Raw genomic sequence first — 18,148 nt, forward strand, 5'->3', positions numbered from 1 at the left:
CAAAAATACCATTTACAAGGAATACTTTGTTTCCCTCCAAACTCTCTTTTATTACTCGAAATATGGAGAAAAGAGACTGTGAGAATTAGGCCCCTCTCGTTAGAGTACTTCATAACCCAAACAGAACTCAAAGGAAGACAACTCAAGCCGAGAACAATTTGAACAGTTGGCTGTTTAGCAGCCTGCACAAGCCGTAGATGCTGTATGCTGATTTCAGACGCTAGGAAATCGAGATCCCTTTCCCCCTGTGTTTTTCTGTTGCTTGAGTTACTAAGAACCAGTACTGAAGGAAACACCCGCTGAAGCACCCCAGTTACACCCACTCAAATGTCATGCTTAATAAAAGACTAACTCCGGAGACCCTGAAAAAAATACAAACTATGTCTTTAAACAGAATCCAGAAATGCCGTTCCATACACAGCCGCACCTTCACAAGGGTGCTTTTGCACCCTTTTAGCAGTTACCGACTGAAGAGCAAACCGATCACACGGATCCTTCCCTACATCTGAAATGCTGCATATAGCAACCTCTTTTGCTTTGGTGAAACAGAAACCATGGGAGAACCTGGGGAGGGAAAGCACAGTAAATACCACGGGCATGTCATACCTTTCTTAGGACATAGGAGCTGAAATGCAAGGCATCCCCAGCGTGTCCTTTGCATATGCGAGGAATGCAGTTCTCTGTAAACAAAAGCTTGAGGAAAGCAATACTGAAGCCAAAGAATCTTCCCTGGGATCCTTCCGATGATCCCAAATCCATGAGCAACTCACCTAAGGTAAGCGTTTCGGAACTAAATCCCATCAAAAAGAACCTAAATCCTTTGTCTTCCCACACATTTTTCATGGCATGTTAGATTGGCTCGCCTCGAGGATCTCCAAATCAAGAGCGTGACGCAGAAGTTGGTTCGCAAGGGCTCAAGCTCGCCTCAGGTCTGCCTTCCTCGTACGTCGCCGTCTACAGATGTTGCAGCAGCATCGCCGTGGTCTACGGAGGCTCGCGCAGCATTCCCACCGGTAACGTTTCCCGTGCCTGGGGCTGGCAGGCAGCCGCAGGTTCAGCGGCAGGAAGTGGCGTAGAAGAATCAGTGTCTGTGATGACCTGAATCCTCACCTGTTGCAGCAGCCGGTCTCTTTCTACCAGACTCCTCGCCAACAGGAGGCTGAAAGCAAACAGTGGCAGCCTGTTCAAGGGTTTCCTGTCAGGCCAGGTATTTGCCTTTTCAGGAATGATCAAAAAGGACAGAGCATCCCACACTTAGGCCCAGCCATCTTCGTTACTCACAACTCCCCCGGGATATTCTAAAGCTTCCCGGGCCGCCCAGTTAGAAGGGCAAGCGCGCGGCACGTTAAGGACTTGAAACGGCCTTACGGCATTATTGGATCGTCACCGCCCGCCACAACCCCTGGCAAAGGGAGGATTTTAGAGGATGATGAATGTAGCACCAGAACCTAGTTGTGGAAAGCACGGCAGCACTGTACTCTGGAATCACAGGGAGTAAGAACTCCGCATTTCACAGGAAGGATGCGTTGAGTTTGGCATATGAAGTCTCAGCAAGGACAACGCCTGTCACAGTTCACTAAGAAATGCCAGTTAGGGATAAATTCGTTTGCCAAATTCTTAAAACGGCGTGGAAGTCACTCGTCCCACCCGGTGACAAGTTATTTTTCTGCTATTTGCTCCATTACACAATGAGAATGGATCGACACCTTTTACCTTTTAGCCACCACATCTCAGCGCCACACTTCAGTCCAAACAAAGAATGTCTAAAGTAAAACTGCATTTTTAATTTTAAATTAACTTTTAATCATGCTTTTTCTGGTCAGTGCCAGCATCTGCAAAGCTGCCTTTTTTGTGAAACAAAGCACTGTTCTCAGTTTACCCAGCAGTAAAAATACTTGCACGCCAGATATTTATGTAAAATAGGTATTAAAACTTACATCCACCCTGAAGTCCTCCAGTCTCTTAAATTTACTAAGGTATTCTTGCAGTTTGGGGTCAATGGCTGGCGTCTTATGCTGAGAGTATTTTAGATATGCCCAAAATTTTTCCAGTCCGTACAGCTGACCTAGTAATGGAAAAAGATCGTTTTACAAGCTTACAAAGGTCAGATTTAATTAAAAAGTTAATTATTCACTGGTAACTATATGTTTAAGGGAACTGTAAGATAAAAGGAACATGAACAAAACCTGCTCCCTGGGTTAGCTAACAAGTCAGTGCCAAGGAATTGGGATTATCTCCCAACTCGTTACCCCGTGTGAGCAGTGAGTGGCCTACAATAATTACCTGCTTCGTAGTCTCTCTTTGTTTCTTCTTGGAAATCCTTGAATATTTCTGGCCTGAACTTCTTTTCTAGACCATAGCTGTAGAATCTAAACAAGCATTCCAATCCGTACCTGTAAGGGAGCAAAGAGATACGGAAGTCTTAGCTATACGCTCCTCGTTCTTCAGACACAGGTTTTCAGTCCCTCCTTGCGTTTAAGTAAGTGGCATGGTCTCATTTTACCCTTCTCCTAAAACCCACATCCTTTTCACATGACTTTATCAACCTGTTGCTCTGAAATATCTTCCCAAATAATGAAAACCGACAGGAAAACCAGCTTTCTCCCATGGTCTCCACTTCTGAACTACAGACAGGAGACATATACAGACCAAAGACAAATACTTTCACCTTGATGGTGTGTTTGTGCACACAAACAGCTGGAACAGGGACCCAACCATAGTGGGTCGTGCCACAAGTGAGCCGAACCCACCAGCAGTGCAAAACCCACCGGGGAGGGCAGGACCCGGTGTTCCTCCAGCTCCCGCACGCCCCGGCGCCAGGGCTTCTGGCTAAGTGTTCTCTAATGCTCCGGCTGTGGCTGCTGCACCGTCACCAGAGCTGCCTCGGCTCTCCAGATAGCTGGGACCTCCTTCTGCTCCACATCTGCCTGCTGCCATCCCAGCCCCCTGCAGAGCCTGCTCAAGTCTCTCCTGGTAAACGTATCCTTGGATAATCACAGAGCATCAAGAAAGCTCCTAGCAGAGACGCAAGGTCTTAGCAAAGCCACCCTTACACCCCAGGGACTATCACTCCGCAGTCGCAGACAGCCTATCCCAACTTGAGGATTTCCACAGCCAGTACCTCCTCACGTGGCACTCGGAGCATTGGGCTGCCTTGTCTCTGTGGCTAAGACAAACGGTGGGGGAACTGGGGAGAGGAAGGGAATAACATGTCAGAGCTAGGGGGACAGTGGTGATTTCTTTTATGGTCATTCTTCCCATATTTCTATAAGGCAAGAAGCGGTTTGAGCAACTTGAACAAGGTTAAGAATGTCTTCAGCTATGGAAGGAAGGACCTTGTGAGTGTTACTGCGGAGAGCTGACTTGTCACGGTCAGCAAGCCTCAGGATTTTGTAGGCGTCGGGACCGCCGGCACGTCAGGACGTGCTGCACGTTTGGCTCTTTACCTGCAAAGCACAGACCTATACCAACAGGTCTGGGGGCACTGAAGCAGCTTACACAGACTGCTGTTTCCAAGCTTTGCAAAGAGTCCACGCCAATGCAGAAAGTGCTCGCTGCAGGTGCGTGGAAAACTCACAGTCACTCAAACAAACGGGAAGACCTCAACAGTTGTTTAACTTCCAGGACAAAGCAAGTACCTGTAGTGTTCTTTTGCATCGTCAAGAGCAAGTTGTTTGAATTCTTCGTACATTTTCGTGTTAAAGTGATCTCTCAGAAAAAAGGACCAGAAACGAAAAAGCGTGTTCATTTCTTGGGACTGGCCAACTCCCAACCGTTTCCTCTCTGGAAGAGAAAAGAAAAAGAAACAAGCTATTTTTAATTTTCAAGCAGAATATTTCCAAGTGCTCTTCCATTAATAAAACACACAAGATCTTCCAGTAACTTAAGTTTAAATTTGAGGGTAAGAATTTTTTCAGGGAATGTAAAGTTAAATGGAAAGCAGAGTTCAAAACAGAAACATCAAATAAATTTTGTTTTCCTTTCCCAAGAAAAATTAGGGATAAGGAACAACGAGGAATAAATTGGTCTCATTATAACACTTCAGGTAATTTCCACCTAGAATTTCAGGAGGCGTGTTTAGTGACTTACCCATTAGACACCTTCGATGGTATTTGTGGTACACCTGTTGAGTAAAGCCATTTTCCTTTAACAGTTCGTGAGAAGGATGCTGAAATTTTGGGAGAGAATTTGGGGTACACCCATAATTTCCTGCTAGTGGAGCTCCTTCCGAAGGCAAAGCACTGGAACTGCTGAAGAAAAAACCACAAACACACACAAACTTAACTCTGTCCTACAAACAGTGCCCTTTCCTCCAGGACCAGTTTCCAACCGTTCCGATGCAGGCAAGTGCCGTCACCTGATGACCACTACAACGCATGCCCGGTGTCCCAGTCGCCCATTCCAGGTGCAACTCAAGAAAATCAGATCCTGTGCTAATACGTCAAAACCCAGACAGTTTTGGATAATGATATTTATACGCTACTGTAATGCCTGATTTTAAACGACCACCTAAAGGTAACAGTCACAGGCATGAACATCAGTACTTCAAGTAACCTTACTGCTGCCGTACCAGGGATCGACACACAACGACGGGAACCCCGGCAGCCTAACCAGCTAACTTCCAGACAGCCTCCTATTCCACGCGTTTGTCTTTCTTGCTTCCACGGCGTTCATAAATTGTCTTTTACCTCAGCCTGTTTCTCCATTAGCACTGAGAACTAATGATGTTGCAAACAAGCTTTCTATGGACAAGAAAATTTTGTACCTAACAGAGGGAGTTCTTGGCCTGTGGTCTCTGGAATCCATCACCCAACCAACGTGGCATTCCAAAGGAGGATTTGTACTGTGTCGTGTTTTTCTTTTTCTTGGAGCCTAAGAAAGTAAATGAAGTACTTATTTCCCTAATTCGATTTCACTTGCTCTCTCTCTCATAAAGTTCTAAAAAGTTTATATTCTATCTGACACGTCACAGAGTCACAGCACTCCAGTTTCATAACCTAAAGATTAGCCTTGCGTAGCAAATTAAAAATCTTTAAACATCGCACTATTTCAGCAAGGACTTGTAAGAAATATTACAGAGAAAACAAATAATTTTGTAAAGATGTAAATGAATGAATATGGTAAATATTTTGAAGATGAAAGAGCAAAGGCGTTTCGCTCTTGTTAAACTGTATGCACAGGCATGAGTTTTACAGGCTTTTTCTGGTTTCACAAAACAGATTGTCTCTTTCCATTTACCTTTACATCAATGGATTGTGCTGCTTTAACAACAGGGTAGAACCTGGGGGTTCTGTTGGGATCCTGTAGCCTCGGGGTGCGAGGTGTTCGCGGGGCGAAGCCGGGGTAAACACAGGAGGAATCTGGAACTGCTGTTGGCAGTGATCGAGCTATTGCTGCTGTGGGAGGTACTTCAATGCTTAAATTACAAGCTAGCTCCTCTGATAAATCTGCAGGCAGGAAGGAAAAAACATTCATTTTCAAGAGAAATTTAGGATTTCAAAGCCTAAGCTCCCCTAGTAGCTGAAAGGCTGGTTTCAGGTAAACTGCCTCATCCCCAAAGCATAATAAAATTAACAAAAGCACTTGGTGTAGAGCAGCACAAACCGCTCGAAACTGTGAAACAATGCTTCAAGCATGTCTTGGCTAGAAAATCTAAACCCACTTCTTACTTACCTGCTTGTTCTTGTGTACCTACACTAGATAAGTAATGGAAAATACACACTGGTCAGAGTGTAGTCACATTCTTGCTCTCTGGTGAGGTGGTTTTCTTCAGCTACTCTAAAGAGGCTACTAGCATGTATTCCAGTAAGTGTTAATAATAGCATTATATCAGAAACACCTCAACAGATAAGATTAGGACATTGTGACTGCTCAGCAAAGTTAGGATACAAGTAGGAAATGCTTCTAATCTCACTTCGTTCTCTTTCCATAAATATATTACTTGCTAGAAAACTTTTCACATCACCACTAGCTATTACTTTACACATCGTACGTGCAGAGTTACACAAAAAGTACCTGGTGTTGGTTTATGATGACAACAAAATAAACCACTGCCTACCGGTGCTGATACATATCTGAGAAGTACGAGTACCCGTTTATTCTAACTCAGTGGAAACCACACTACTGACAAGAGGTGATGATACAAAAACTTAGCAAAGAAAAAGCCCCTCAGACTGTTGACTGAACCCCAATTAAAACATCACACAGGCAGTAAGAGTTAAAAATTCTTTTTGCCAGAGATTCTAAAAGGAAATATGTATTACTTACCTTTCCGTAACCCTGGAGGAACTTCTTGTGTCGGATCAGCAATTGGTTCTGGTGCAAGATTATCAAAGTCTTCCTTACTGATGAGATTTAGCTTCTTAAAGTTCTCAATCTCTTGCTGAATGAGAGAAAGCAAATTGTAAATGCAAAGCATGATAATGGACACCACCCGGAGAAACAGGTGGATTTCCCAGAAGAGAACAAGCAAGCCAGCCTGACACACGGCTCCCCACACACAGCCCGCGCAGGTTTCTTCTAAGGAGGACAGAAGGCGTCTCTGGCATGCGCCGTAAAGAAGCTGCCACGAGCGCTGTACGTACCCCGGCATGTCTCACGCGGCGCTAGCTAGGAGAAGGAGTTAGGCCAGCAAGTGGGCGAATGGAAGCAGGTAAGCCTATCCACATGCATGGTTCCACAGACAAATCGGAAATATAAATGACTGAGATCCTGCCCCTTGCCAAGCCCCAAACCTGCAGTAAAGCATGTCATGGAAGGTCCTGGCAATTTAGGGGGACAGAAGAGGCCCTGCTCCCTTCCACAGGCTACATCTAAGGAAAAGCCACTATTTGTAAATCAAGCGTTCTGCCTTTTTTTTTTTTTTTTTCCCCTTTATTACTGGTAGTTTACACTGAAAGGACAGGATTTGCCAAGATGTGTGGCAGCACCTCAAATCACTCACGCCCCTGCTCAACTTAAGGTGGGGTGGGTCACGTGTGCGAAACGCCATTTAAATCATCATCAAGAACATAACAACGATAAAGAAAATCTTTTCTCTGTGCTATTTCTCACTGTCCTCCCAGTTTTGCTGGTTTTCTAGGTCCATTTGCTTTATAACAGAGACTCCATGTTCTGAATTCTACCTTTATCTCTTGCTCTTATTCTCAGTGTTAACTTCCATCTGTCAGCTCTTTTCTGTACCCACATGCTCCATTTGTCCTTTAAGCTACCTTCTCGCTCCCCCCCAGGCCTTGCCCTCACGCACAGGTAATGCTCCTTCCCCTCACCACTTCGTATTTAGGTCACTCTCTATTTCTACACACGTCGTACCTACTAGGGATACGGTGGGACAGCCTACAGACCTGGCTTGCACGGAAGAAGAGGTTACTTAATAAACCAGCAGCAGTTAAGTGACAGGATTGCAGCGTGGCATCTCTGCGAGCTCTGCCTATGAAGTGCCAGAGATCAACTCATCTGGAAATTTACAGCTGCTTAGTGTATTTCAAAATAATAATAATTTAAAAAAACCCCAACAAACCAACAAAAACAAACCACAAAGCTGACAATCTCCTTCCAAAGTTCCGACAGCCTCAGAGACAGGGGCTGGCATCCGGGCAAGGAAATAGAAGGGTTTCTGTAATAACGTAAAGGTGTGCGGTCCGAAGTTTCATTTGCTGACAGAGCTATCGTTCTGACAAGCCACGAGGTAAACAGAACCTCAGCATAAAACTGCCTTAAAATGACTGTATTACCTTCCTCTCTCCTTATCTCACCTCAGAAATGTGCCCCCTTCCCCTGTGGCGGGGGTTTGCATGCGATGTGAGACAAGGTATTCACAGAACAAGAAAACAATGGAAAAGTTGAACCACCTCCAACATGTTAAAAATAATTCTAAAAAAAAATATTTATTCAGTGGTTTTGGTCCAATCTGCAATAACAAGAACTTGCTGGTTTTGCTTTCGACTCTTTGCAATATTATCAAAGAGGATTCAACAGATCTGTAAATTCAGCTCCTGTCACTTCTCTTTCAAAACCGTGCAGCAGGTGAAAGTCACACGGCAGCTGGCTGAAATTAATTCTGTAACTGCTCAGCCAGCCACGGCTTTCAAGTCAAAAATGAAGAGACTTACCTTTGTCACAGTGTCATTTTCGCTCTGCCCCATCCACAGATCCTGTTCATAATAGTACAGGCCGTCGTTAATAACTTTAGCAAGTTCTGTCGTCATTTTTGCACGGCACATGTGGTTGGCAGTAGGATCTTCACCAAGAGGTTTTCTTACATAGGGTGGCGTCTGCGTTACAATCAGAATCTTGTTTACGTCCTGATCATCAATTTCATAATCCGAGTCGCTGTCTGACCAATCAGTACATTTATTCTTCCGGCCTTGAATTTGTTCCATCTCTTCATCAAACAAAAAGTCAAGTTCTTCTTGTTCTTGCTCCCCTGGAGGTGGAGGTGGCTGCTGTTGATCTGCTGTTTGGTCAGGTACAGGAACGCTTTCCTAGGTTAGAAAAAGGTAGTGATTATCCAAATGGGAGACAAATAGAACATGACAGAACGTTTTCAGTAAACAAGCGTACAGGAATTAGAAACCATACAGCCACTTTCAGATGTTCATTAAATAAATCACTGTTCTAAAAGAATTCTGCCATAAGCTTTTAGAACAATTCTCAAGGCCCATTACGTTTTTCAGTGATCAAGAGGTACAAATGTCCCCCAGCAGAAGAAAAACCCAACCCAACCCAACAGTATTTCCTTTTCACTTGAGCGAGTTTTGGATCAGGAATTTAAATGCACTTAGTCATTCTAGGTCTGATAGAGTGTGAAGTACACACACTAACTGTACTGCATTATCAAGCATCACATAAGTTAAGACATGAAAAATACTGTTTTACAGCATAACCTTTAAGTTGGCAGGTTTTTCATTTGCTTAAACATAACTTAAAGGGTTTGGATTTTACCTTTAGTTTGACCATGGATGCACAATGCCTCTTCTTCACTTCTATCCAGGGTTCAGAGTCCAAATCGGGCAAACTTGTAGACAATCCTTTAGACATTGTCTGAAAATTGCTCGTTTCAGTGTTTTCCTTTGGAGTCAGCGGGCTTCCCATTCTTGGGGAACTTGGTGCGGACTCTAGCAGCAGAAAACAGTAGTTCAGTTCCTGTTGGGGGTTGTTTTGTTTGTTTGGATTTTGTTGTTGTTTCACTAGTCTTTCTTTGCACCACAGCTACCATTTTTCTCCCACTGTGGTTAAATGTAACACCGATCAGCAGAATTTCTTCTCATTTTTAGGAGATTGCTTTTCACAGCTCACTCCAAATTTTAGAAAAAGATCAATTTTATCAGCTCATTTACATGGAAATTACCTAACAGTCTGAGAGAAATTGCATGTTATTCAGGAAACAAGAGCAGCATCATTAGGGACACATTTGCTCCACACCATCCTCTAGCTCTATGGACCTGTGCATAGCTCAGTCTCCATTCTTGCCATTCACTCCAGACAACATTTTAGTAAAAGATTTCCTTGCCAAGGGTTGTCAGCAAACAAAGCCATCTCCCTGTTAACAATGTGAATGAGATCCCCATCCAAACCCAGGATGTACCACACGAAGAGTTAACTTTCAGCTGCTACGAAAATGAAGCAGATTTAGTACCGTACCTAAGATTACTATTATTAGTACTTCTACTGAAGGACTGTCGTCCTGTAGTCCCTCGTACTACATTCTGGAGAATAGCCACAGCTGTAACACGAGACATATTTTGATCTACTTCTTATCAGCCCTGCCAGTGACTTGGCAACTGCCAGACTGACAGGCACGTCAGCCGAGTAAACCTTTACCAGTTGTATGGCATTTAATAAGAAATCAGTACCAAGACACGCACTTCCCAAGCTAGATCAACACTCCTAAACTTGTGTTACTATAAAATAAATCCTTTACCAGTATGTGAGCCAAAAATTTGGCCTGGTATGAATTCTGGGCAATTGATGAGCTGAGAAAAATCAGTCGGTGGCAAGCTGCATACAGGAGGACCTGGAATTGGCCACTTCTCCGGATCGACCCTTTTTCTTATCCTCTGATCCACAGTCTCAACTTCTGTACTGTCCTTTAGGGCCTGTGTGACAAGCATAACTTCAAAAACGGTACACATCCGGCACCACCCGACAAAGAGAAAACCCACACACACTGCCATTTATAGCCTCTTTATAAAATCCTTGTCACAGCAAAGAGAAATCTTTAACTTCGCAGCGCTGACTTGAAATGGCAGCACAAAATTAGCCAGGCAGCTTCCCACATACGCACGCCTGCATTAGTTCACCTCCAAAATGAGCGCAGCGTTTGTAGTCAGAGCTTGCATCCGGCGGAAGCTAGCAATCAGTGAGACAGGCAGAAATCCATGTTGGTCCATCTTTCTCCTCAGAAAGAAGTCTCTCTCCAAATTTTCTGTGCTGAAATAATACTCACTGCAGAAAGAAACATACAAATATAAGCCTATACATGCAAGAGAAAACCCTAAAATAGCAACTTAGAGATTCCTTGTTCAAGTCTTCCATTAAAAACAGAGTATACGCTGTGATCAGCGGACCCGTTCTCTCGACAGGCGTGTGATTGTAAGCAAGACTTACAGAACAGCACGCATGTTTGGCCTGTTCAGGATGACCTACGAGCCAGTGCAGTATACGGGGGTATCCATCAAAGCCCTGCTACATTTGCACGTATGAACCACACAAAGCAAAACTATGCTGAATTTTTCTTTCACCCATCCCCTCCCTTATTACTTACATGAACAGGAGGAAACAACATTCTCCTAGCCTCCATATAGATGAAGGACAACTACTGCTTACAGTCAGGGCATGTTACTTCCCACACAGCAGTATCAGTGCACCTTCAGCCTGAGCTGTACCTTTGCTTTTCCCAGTTTCCAGTACATTAGAAGGTGTAAGTATCCTATCTGAGTGTTGAGGCACATGTATGTACTCTGAATCATTACTTCAAGCATGCTTGTGGGAAGACGAGAAAACAAAAAGAGTGATGTTGTATTTGTCATGAAACTGTTCCAAAAGGCACAACAGTTCATGGAGACAGGTAAAGTCTAAGAGAAGAGGTGATGTTTAGTAGAGAGAAGGAGGAGCGACAAGGACCGTTTCGGGAGTCTGACAATACCACAGAACAAGAGAGACGAGGGACAAAGAAATAGCAGAAAGAAATCTTAAACGATGACGCTGCTTATGAAACGATCAGGGTGGCAAGACGTTCTGTACTTAGTGAAGGGAAAAAGAAAGGAATTCAAATCACGACCTGTCACACAAAGCAAGGGAACGAGAAAACATCCTATTAAAAAGAACAGAAAAAAGCTCCAATTTAATGATGACCACTAAAATCTAGGCCTTTCCCAGAGCTTACACATCATACCCTGATTTTTGCCTATTACATTTAAGGAATACTACTCCTCATCAGGTTCAGGACAACGTAGGTAGTGAAATATTTAATGGAAAGCAATTAAAATTCTATGACACAAAAATAGATCAGTGCAAAAATAAAACGAGAGCATTAAAATGCTGAGGGAAAACACACGCATGCAAATGTAAATAGAGTTAGTTCTAATTTCAATAAAGTATAAAATGCTAAGTGTCTCCACTGAAGCTGGGATCAAGGCCAAAGTTCCCAGGAGGAGAGGACTCTGATACCATCATTGACCCAAGGAGAAGCTCAGTACCATTTCTTACTCTAATTTTTGATAGCTAAACAAAATCAAAGCAGAAGTTCTCTGTATGAAACACTCAGCTCGAAGACAGGATGAATATAAAGCCTCCAAGTTGGACAGTAAGACATACAACAAATGAAAACACTGCCATTAAATCAGAGCAAACAGAAGAGTAAGGCTCCCAGAGAATGACACTCTTACTCAGAGCTAAGTAAACTCATCAGTCAAGCAGCTTGCACAGAGAGAAGGTTTCTTTCAAGAATATCCTATTTACTGTTCTCAACTGCTACATTGCTTTTCCCCTCCCAATCTAGAAGATAAGCAAGCACAAAAGCCAGATATCAACATTTTACTAATGTTACCTTTACAGTCATACAGTAAAGGTAAAATCTTGTAACGATTCACCTAGTTAAAAATTCCACAAGCAGAAATGGACAATGACTGAACTTGACTCAAACTGCCCCACTTGATGTCCATCACTCTAGAAAAAGGAATGTGAAAGACCGTTAATGATAAATGAAGACAATGCACAGCTTTGCTCCAGGTAGAGGGACAAACCTGAACACGCTCCCCACCCCCCTCCAGCTCTGCTGTACTTCTTCAGTTTCCTCAGAGTCCCGTTGCCTATTCTTGCATTGATGCAGACTTGGATGCATGTCTGAACTTCTATTTAGTTCTTTCTTTATTAAAGAAAGAGGACTTTAGGTACGAGTTCTGCTGCACGTTGCAGACTGAGGAGTTCCTGAGCTCTGAAACTGTTCAGGCTGACAACTTCAGCCAGTAATCATAAGCGTTACATGTTTCTCTACGTAATACCTATATTACTCTTGTACACCCAGCTGGTTCTTGGGAGAAGCGTAAGCTGCTCGACAGCAGTGTATTTCTCACTGTAACTGCATGTCAACTCAGTTGGACAGTCTTGAAAATTTTTCCCTATTAAGCAGGTAAACGGTTTTAAAATTCTTCAGTTGACTAGGATTCAAACCAATCTCACTTCTCCAATACATCCTGATTTATCCTGAACTCCATAAGGAACTCTGAGACCTAGCAGTTCTGCACACCTTTATCCTGTATAAACTTCCTTCTTTGGCAGACAGTTTAATCTGTTATAACTAAATTATGACAGACAGACAAAACCATCCCCATTTAGAAGCTAATAATAGGTAACTGATGAAAAAAGTCTGTTTCCCATAATTTTTCATGTGACGAAGAAGTGAATAGATTAAAAACCACTTTTTTTTTTTTTTTAAGGAGCATAAAAATGGTGAAGTTGTGTTCTAAACCTGCTCAAGGATCTCCCTCTCTCTCATGGAAAGCAAGCTCCATAATCAAACTGCCTTAGGAGTTCGTATCAGATAAGTAACCAATGGCTCTGGACCGCCAGCCATGCCAAGTCTTCTCCTGACACCTGCCAACCTCGTTGCTAAAATAAAATGCAAATATAACCAGAAGTCAGATGTGACCAACGCTGTAACTGACATTTTTCTCAGCAGAGGGGGACATCATCATGTCCTACCTTAGAAGGTCTGGATTCTACACTGCATGCCCAGAAATCTGGCCAACAGTGGAGTGTCTGTGCTCCTCCCTCACTTGTCTGAGGACAGTGCAGGCCGATTATCCTGACAGGGGGGTACAAGTCCACTGTCAGGTCTCATAGGGGCCTGGCAGCAAGAGTAACAAAAAAGACTGCAATAGAAGTTTTGAAGTTGATAGCCACATGCCAGATACTTTCTGCCCTTAAAGAGGCTTTTTTCTTCCTTTTTGCGTCAACTGTAACAAAAGAAGCGAGAATAAAATAAGCAAGTTGCTTTATGGAATACAAGGGCAATCAAAAACCACCACAAAGGCATCGCAGAGAAATGCCGTTGCAAGTACAGAAGATGAAATATCTGCCAGTGGTGGAAACTGTCTCTTTAAAATGAACTAGTGGCTTCCAGGCCCTTTTTGACTTGTCTCCTGGTGATAATCAGTCTTCCAGATGGTTTCTCATTGCCTAATGGTGTACACGAGAAAGTAAACATTTCAGATTATTGAAAAATCAAGCATCATTGCAAAACTACTCTCAGTTAAATGTTTCAGGTGAAACACTCTGAAAACAAAGCTAACAAGACTTCTCAGAGTGAAATTGAGAGCAAATAAGGGAAAACCTCTAGCTACATCACCCAAGAAGAGCTTTATAGGCAAACAGACCAACAGTACTCAGAAGCACAAGCTCAGAGACATCCATATCTCAATTACATGGCAACATAAAAAGAGGGCTACGTACCATAAATAAAGCAGGTATACGAGTTAGAGCCAGACTACAGCACAAGATGCAGAACACCTTCTGTAAAACTCCTCCCCAACACTGAAGTTTTTCCACCCTGCTACTAAACATATTCAAACTGACACTGATAATGGTCAAACCAAAAAGTTAAATTTAAATGCCTTAATATCCATCTTTACACGGAAAATAAGGATTAAACACTGTTTGAAAAGAGTTATCCTAACTAGATCTCTACAAAATATTTGTACATGAAACAATCTACTTACATTTGGTGTTTGATGTATTCTTTGAGAAGTGCTTCATCCACAGAATACATCTGCAGTCCTGTTCCATCCCCATAGTAATACATCACACCAGCATTAAGCTCAGGTTGAAATATTTGGTCATTTCCTTCACCATACAGTTCTTGATAACCAACTGAATATTCAAAATTTACTTCAAAATAGAGAAGGACATAAAAGAAAGATGATGAAACATTAAGTCCAGTACACAGATATTTTAAGGCACGACACACTGCTATTTTACTGCTGGTTTTCAGCATCTAATTTTAAAGAGACTCAAGTTACTTAATTACATTAAGTTACAGGATATGTTTTTCGAGCCAACTCCTACTTCGTGTGCCAACAATAAAATGATAAACATAGTTTTAAAATTTTTGCCAAGAAACTACTACTCTGCATACTTCTAGGGTTTCCTCTGCCTCGTCCTCTTCCTCTGCCTCTACCTCTTCCTCTGCCTCTGGAGGATCCTCGAACACTGCCACCCTCACTTCTCACGCTGCACACTTCATCATGATCATCTCTCTTTTCTCTGTCACGACGCCAATCTTAAAGAGAAAAAAGCATAATACTTGCAATCATAATGAAATATCATGGTACAATTGAGTAGTCTTTGATTTATTCCTAGATATCAACCACAAAACATCGCACTGCAAAGCGTGTCTCTCCATTTTCTGGATGCTCAGGAAGGCTGAAGGAAACGACACCACAGAGTATGTGATTAGTGCCAAAAAGTCCCTCATAGCGCAGAGTTCTCAGCTTGCGCCCGGGCAACCCGCTGCCTCGGTCACACTGGCTCAAGCCTAAGGGTCAGATCTGAACGCTGCAAGGGTGCAACGTAAGGTTTACCCGGCAGGGCTATGGCCCAGTCGGGCAGAAGCTGTTCACAATAAGGAAGAGTAAACGGGCTGGACTGGCAAGTCCATCTGCAATGCTTCTGAAGCAACTGGACACTCCGGTGCCAGCCCAGGGATCACAACACCTAGGATTGCTTGGGACAGTAAGGAATGCTCACGCAGTTCCCCTTCCAGGCATGAGAATAGTGTTCTCCTGTGGACAACTCCCAGTACCTAGAGGGTGCTAGGAAGAGCTGCTAGCTCTTGATCCTGCTCCGGGTAGGATTTCCACAGCAATGGCTCTCTGGAGACTCTCTTTTGTTCCCAGAAGCAGCAGTCTACCGCTCCTCTGACTGCCCATTTAACAGCAATTGTTTATTCTCTGCTGGCCCTGCCCCAAACTGAGCTTTTAGGTTTTCTGTTTTGACAGCAGATCCAAGATGACTCCGTAAGAACCTACGTACAGTTTTCATATAAGTATGTGGTCTGCACATAGCAAAAGAGGGGAGAGAGAAAACAAGGAAAGGACGCAGGTCCAAATCAGACCCCAGGGACCTTGGCTCCGTTCACCACAAAACTTGACAGATGTAATTCCCACTTTATTCATGAAAGAAAATTAATCCCTCTCACACCGTTTCTGTCACTCTTCCTAACACCCTCAGAGACTTCCATCTTGAGTCAGTCACCTTTCCTTAGTGACTTAGTTTAAGTTGTAATTGGATAGTCTTCCAGATTCTGGGAGACCTCTGGCACAGGAAGGCCTAGGAATACACCTCCTGTTCGATCAAATTGAGAGTTGCTCAGTCTAACAAAGGACTGACTAAAGGTATGATTCTTTGTTCCTATTAGAAAGCTGTTTCACTAGCAACTATTTTTAATGAACCCTACAACAAAACATGCATGCTTATACATTCAAGTTCCTCTATTTTATTTTCTGTCAGACTCTGAAGTTATCAACTGTATGTGTGTCTCTCACTGGGCATTTGGACCTTAGCCTTTGCACTTGCTACCCTCAGCCTTAGAGATCCCAAATGCATAGCCATAATTTGAACTATTTCCCCAAATCATATTTGCCCTCAGAGAACACGTGGCTCTTAGACACATGCAAGACTCCTACCCAGAACATGATCATGAGCTAGTGTTGTAATTAAGCCTGGAACAAGTTTTTTGTTTAAACAGCCAATGTTCCTGAAGAGCAGGAGACATTTTACATTCTCTCACACTGAAACTGGTCTTAAATCACTAGAGCCGTGAGGCGTGTTTTATGCTACAAGGTTTCTGGTCTTTTGACCATCAGGTTCCTAAGGAATAATTGCTGGAGAAAGAGATATGTTAGTAAAAGTCCTGTCCTTGTCCATCCCTCAGACATCCAGACCAAACCCTTATATCCATGCTCCTAAAATGCATTCATAAACAAATCCCATCTCAGTAGTGCCCAGCATTTATTACCATGAGCAAATATTTAAGTTGTTAATGTATATTGCGATCTCCAAACTTAAATGCAAATATATAAACCAAAGAGTTACATTCAGCCCCACAAGCTGTATTCAGCACACGAGGATCAGCAGCAGTACCAGCTGTGGTGCATTTCTCCACAGTTGCGCTCGTACAACTTTCTGCATGGCTATGCTGAGAAATAGATCAGGAAAACTGAGGGAATTGGTCCAACTTAAAGGAAAAAACAACACTGCCAAAGCAGAGTTCAGCATGTAGGTCCGCAAGCTTTGGTAGCAAACAGCTGCAAGAAGAGCAGTAGAGCAGGACAGCGCAGCCACCGTATGAGACTATTTCCAAACTTCCTGCATCATAAAGCTGTGGCCGACACCCTGTCAGTAGGCATGAAGACTAAAATATACACTGCTCTGATTCAGAGCACCAATACACGCTGTAAAGGCAGTTTCCAAACTTAGCAGAGTCAGTGACTGAGACATTACAACTCTGACCCATTTGAGAAGAGGTGAAAAAAAAAATAATCTGGGAATAAGCTTTTAAACAAAATTTTCAAATTTAGAATTTGTTAAATTACAGTTTTTTGGGTGTTTGGTGTTGGTTTTGTTCTGGTTGGTGTTTTTTTTTGTTAGGTTGGTTGGTTGGGGTTTTTTTTGCTGGTTACTGGCAAATATTAACACCAAGTCTTACTTAGTAGAGGCAAAGTCAAATTTCAACCTATACTGCCAATCCAATGCTTGCTCCCATGGTATTATACGTTATTTTCCACAAACAGAAAGACACAGAAACTGAAAACGACTTACTTCTTGTCTCATTCCGTCTGTTGTTATAAGGTATTAACTTGTTTGTTTCCAGTAGAAATCTTGAGCTAGTTCGAGAGCCTGGTCTTTCTTGACTGTCTGATCTTACGTCATCCAAGTGAAGCGGCACCCATTTCTGCTTGTTACCTTGAAAAGTTACATATTACCCTTAATGACAGTACCACTTGAGGTTTCAGCTCCTGAAAAGATTCTATAGAATCCTTCTTGTGGAACCAGTTACAGTTAATTTCAAAGCTGAAAAACTGGGAGAAGTTTAACATTGAAGTCTTAAGATCATGATGAATGACTAAACAATAATAAATGCAGTAAACAGGAATTTCTCAAACTACAAGGTAACTTCACCTAAATTTTAAATATGTGAAATGAAGGTAAGCTTTTTTAATTTAATGAGTTTTTAGATGTAGGCTCCACTACCAAGAATTTATAGCTACATAAGTGTTAAATATATACAGTAAATTCATTACTGTACAATTTAACAACTTGCATATCAAAGTTAAAGGTAAAAGAAAAAACATACCAAGTTAACCACTAAAATAAAGATTTCAATCACAAACCATAAACATTTTCCTGAGAATTTAACGGTGGTATTGTACTTTTACCTTGAGATATTCAGATTAAGTTCATTCATGTGCATCAAAAAATCACTAGCAAGGCTGTATTTCATTGCAGACTGGCCTAAAATATCCACTAACCCTTTATTTAATGATAATATTTGCTGTTCTATACTTGACTGGTATTATGGGCTTCATACCTTTGTCGGCAAGAAATATAAGCAAATACATAAAATAAGTTATCCACACTGGGGGGGGTG

General features: G+C 42.5%; 1 protein-coding gene across 1 annotated transcript; it reads right to left on the reverse strand.

Annotated features, from left to right (window-relative positions):
- Nucleotides 1–925: 925 nt before the first annotated feature.
- Nucleotides 926–17,463, reverse strand: LARP1B (La ribonucleoprotein domain family, member 1B; the record flags this gene model as incomplete). The annotated part of the gene is given in 17 exon segments (XM_010155998.1): nucleotides 926–1,026; nucleotides 1,029–1,084; nucleotides 1,086–1,159; nucleotides 1,938–2,065; nucleotides 2,284–2,393; nucleotides 3,639–3,783; nucleotides 4,090–4,250; nucleotides 4,766–4,872; nucleotides 5,239–5,447; nucleotides 6,268–6,382; nucleotides 8,112–8,483; nucleotides 8,944–9,116; nucleotides 9,923–10,097; nucleotides 10,302–10,446; nucleotides 14,220–14,388; nucleotides 14,636–14,779; nucleotides 17,320–17,463. Coding segments are annotated over 17 exon segments (2,528 nt in total), but the record flags the coding sequence as incomplete, so codon positions are not given.
- Nucleotides 17,464–18,148: the final 685 nt, after the last annotated feature.

Source organism: Eurypyga helias, unplaced genomic scaffold, assembly GCF_000690775.1.
Source record: "Eurypyga helias isolate BGI_N326 unplaced genomic scaffold, ASM69077v1 Scaffold50567, whole genome shotgun sequence".
Taxonomy (NCBI): Eukaryota; Metazoa; Chordata; class Aves; order Eurypygiformes; family Eurypygidae; genus Eurypyga; species Eurypyga helias.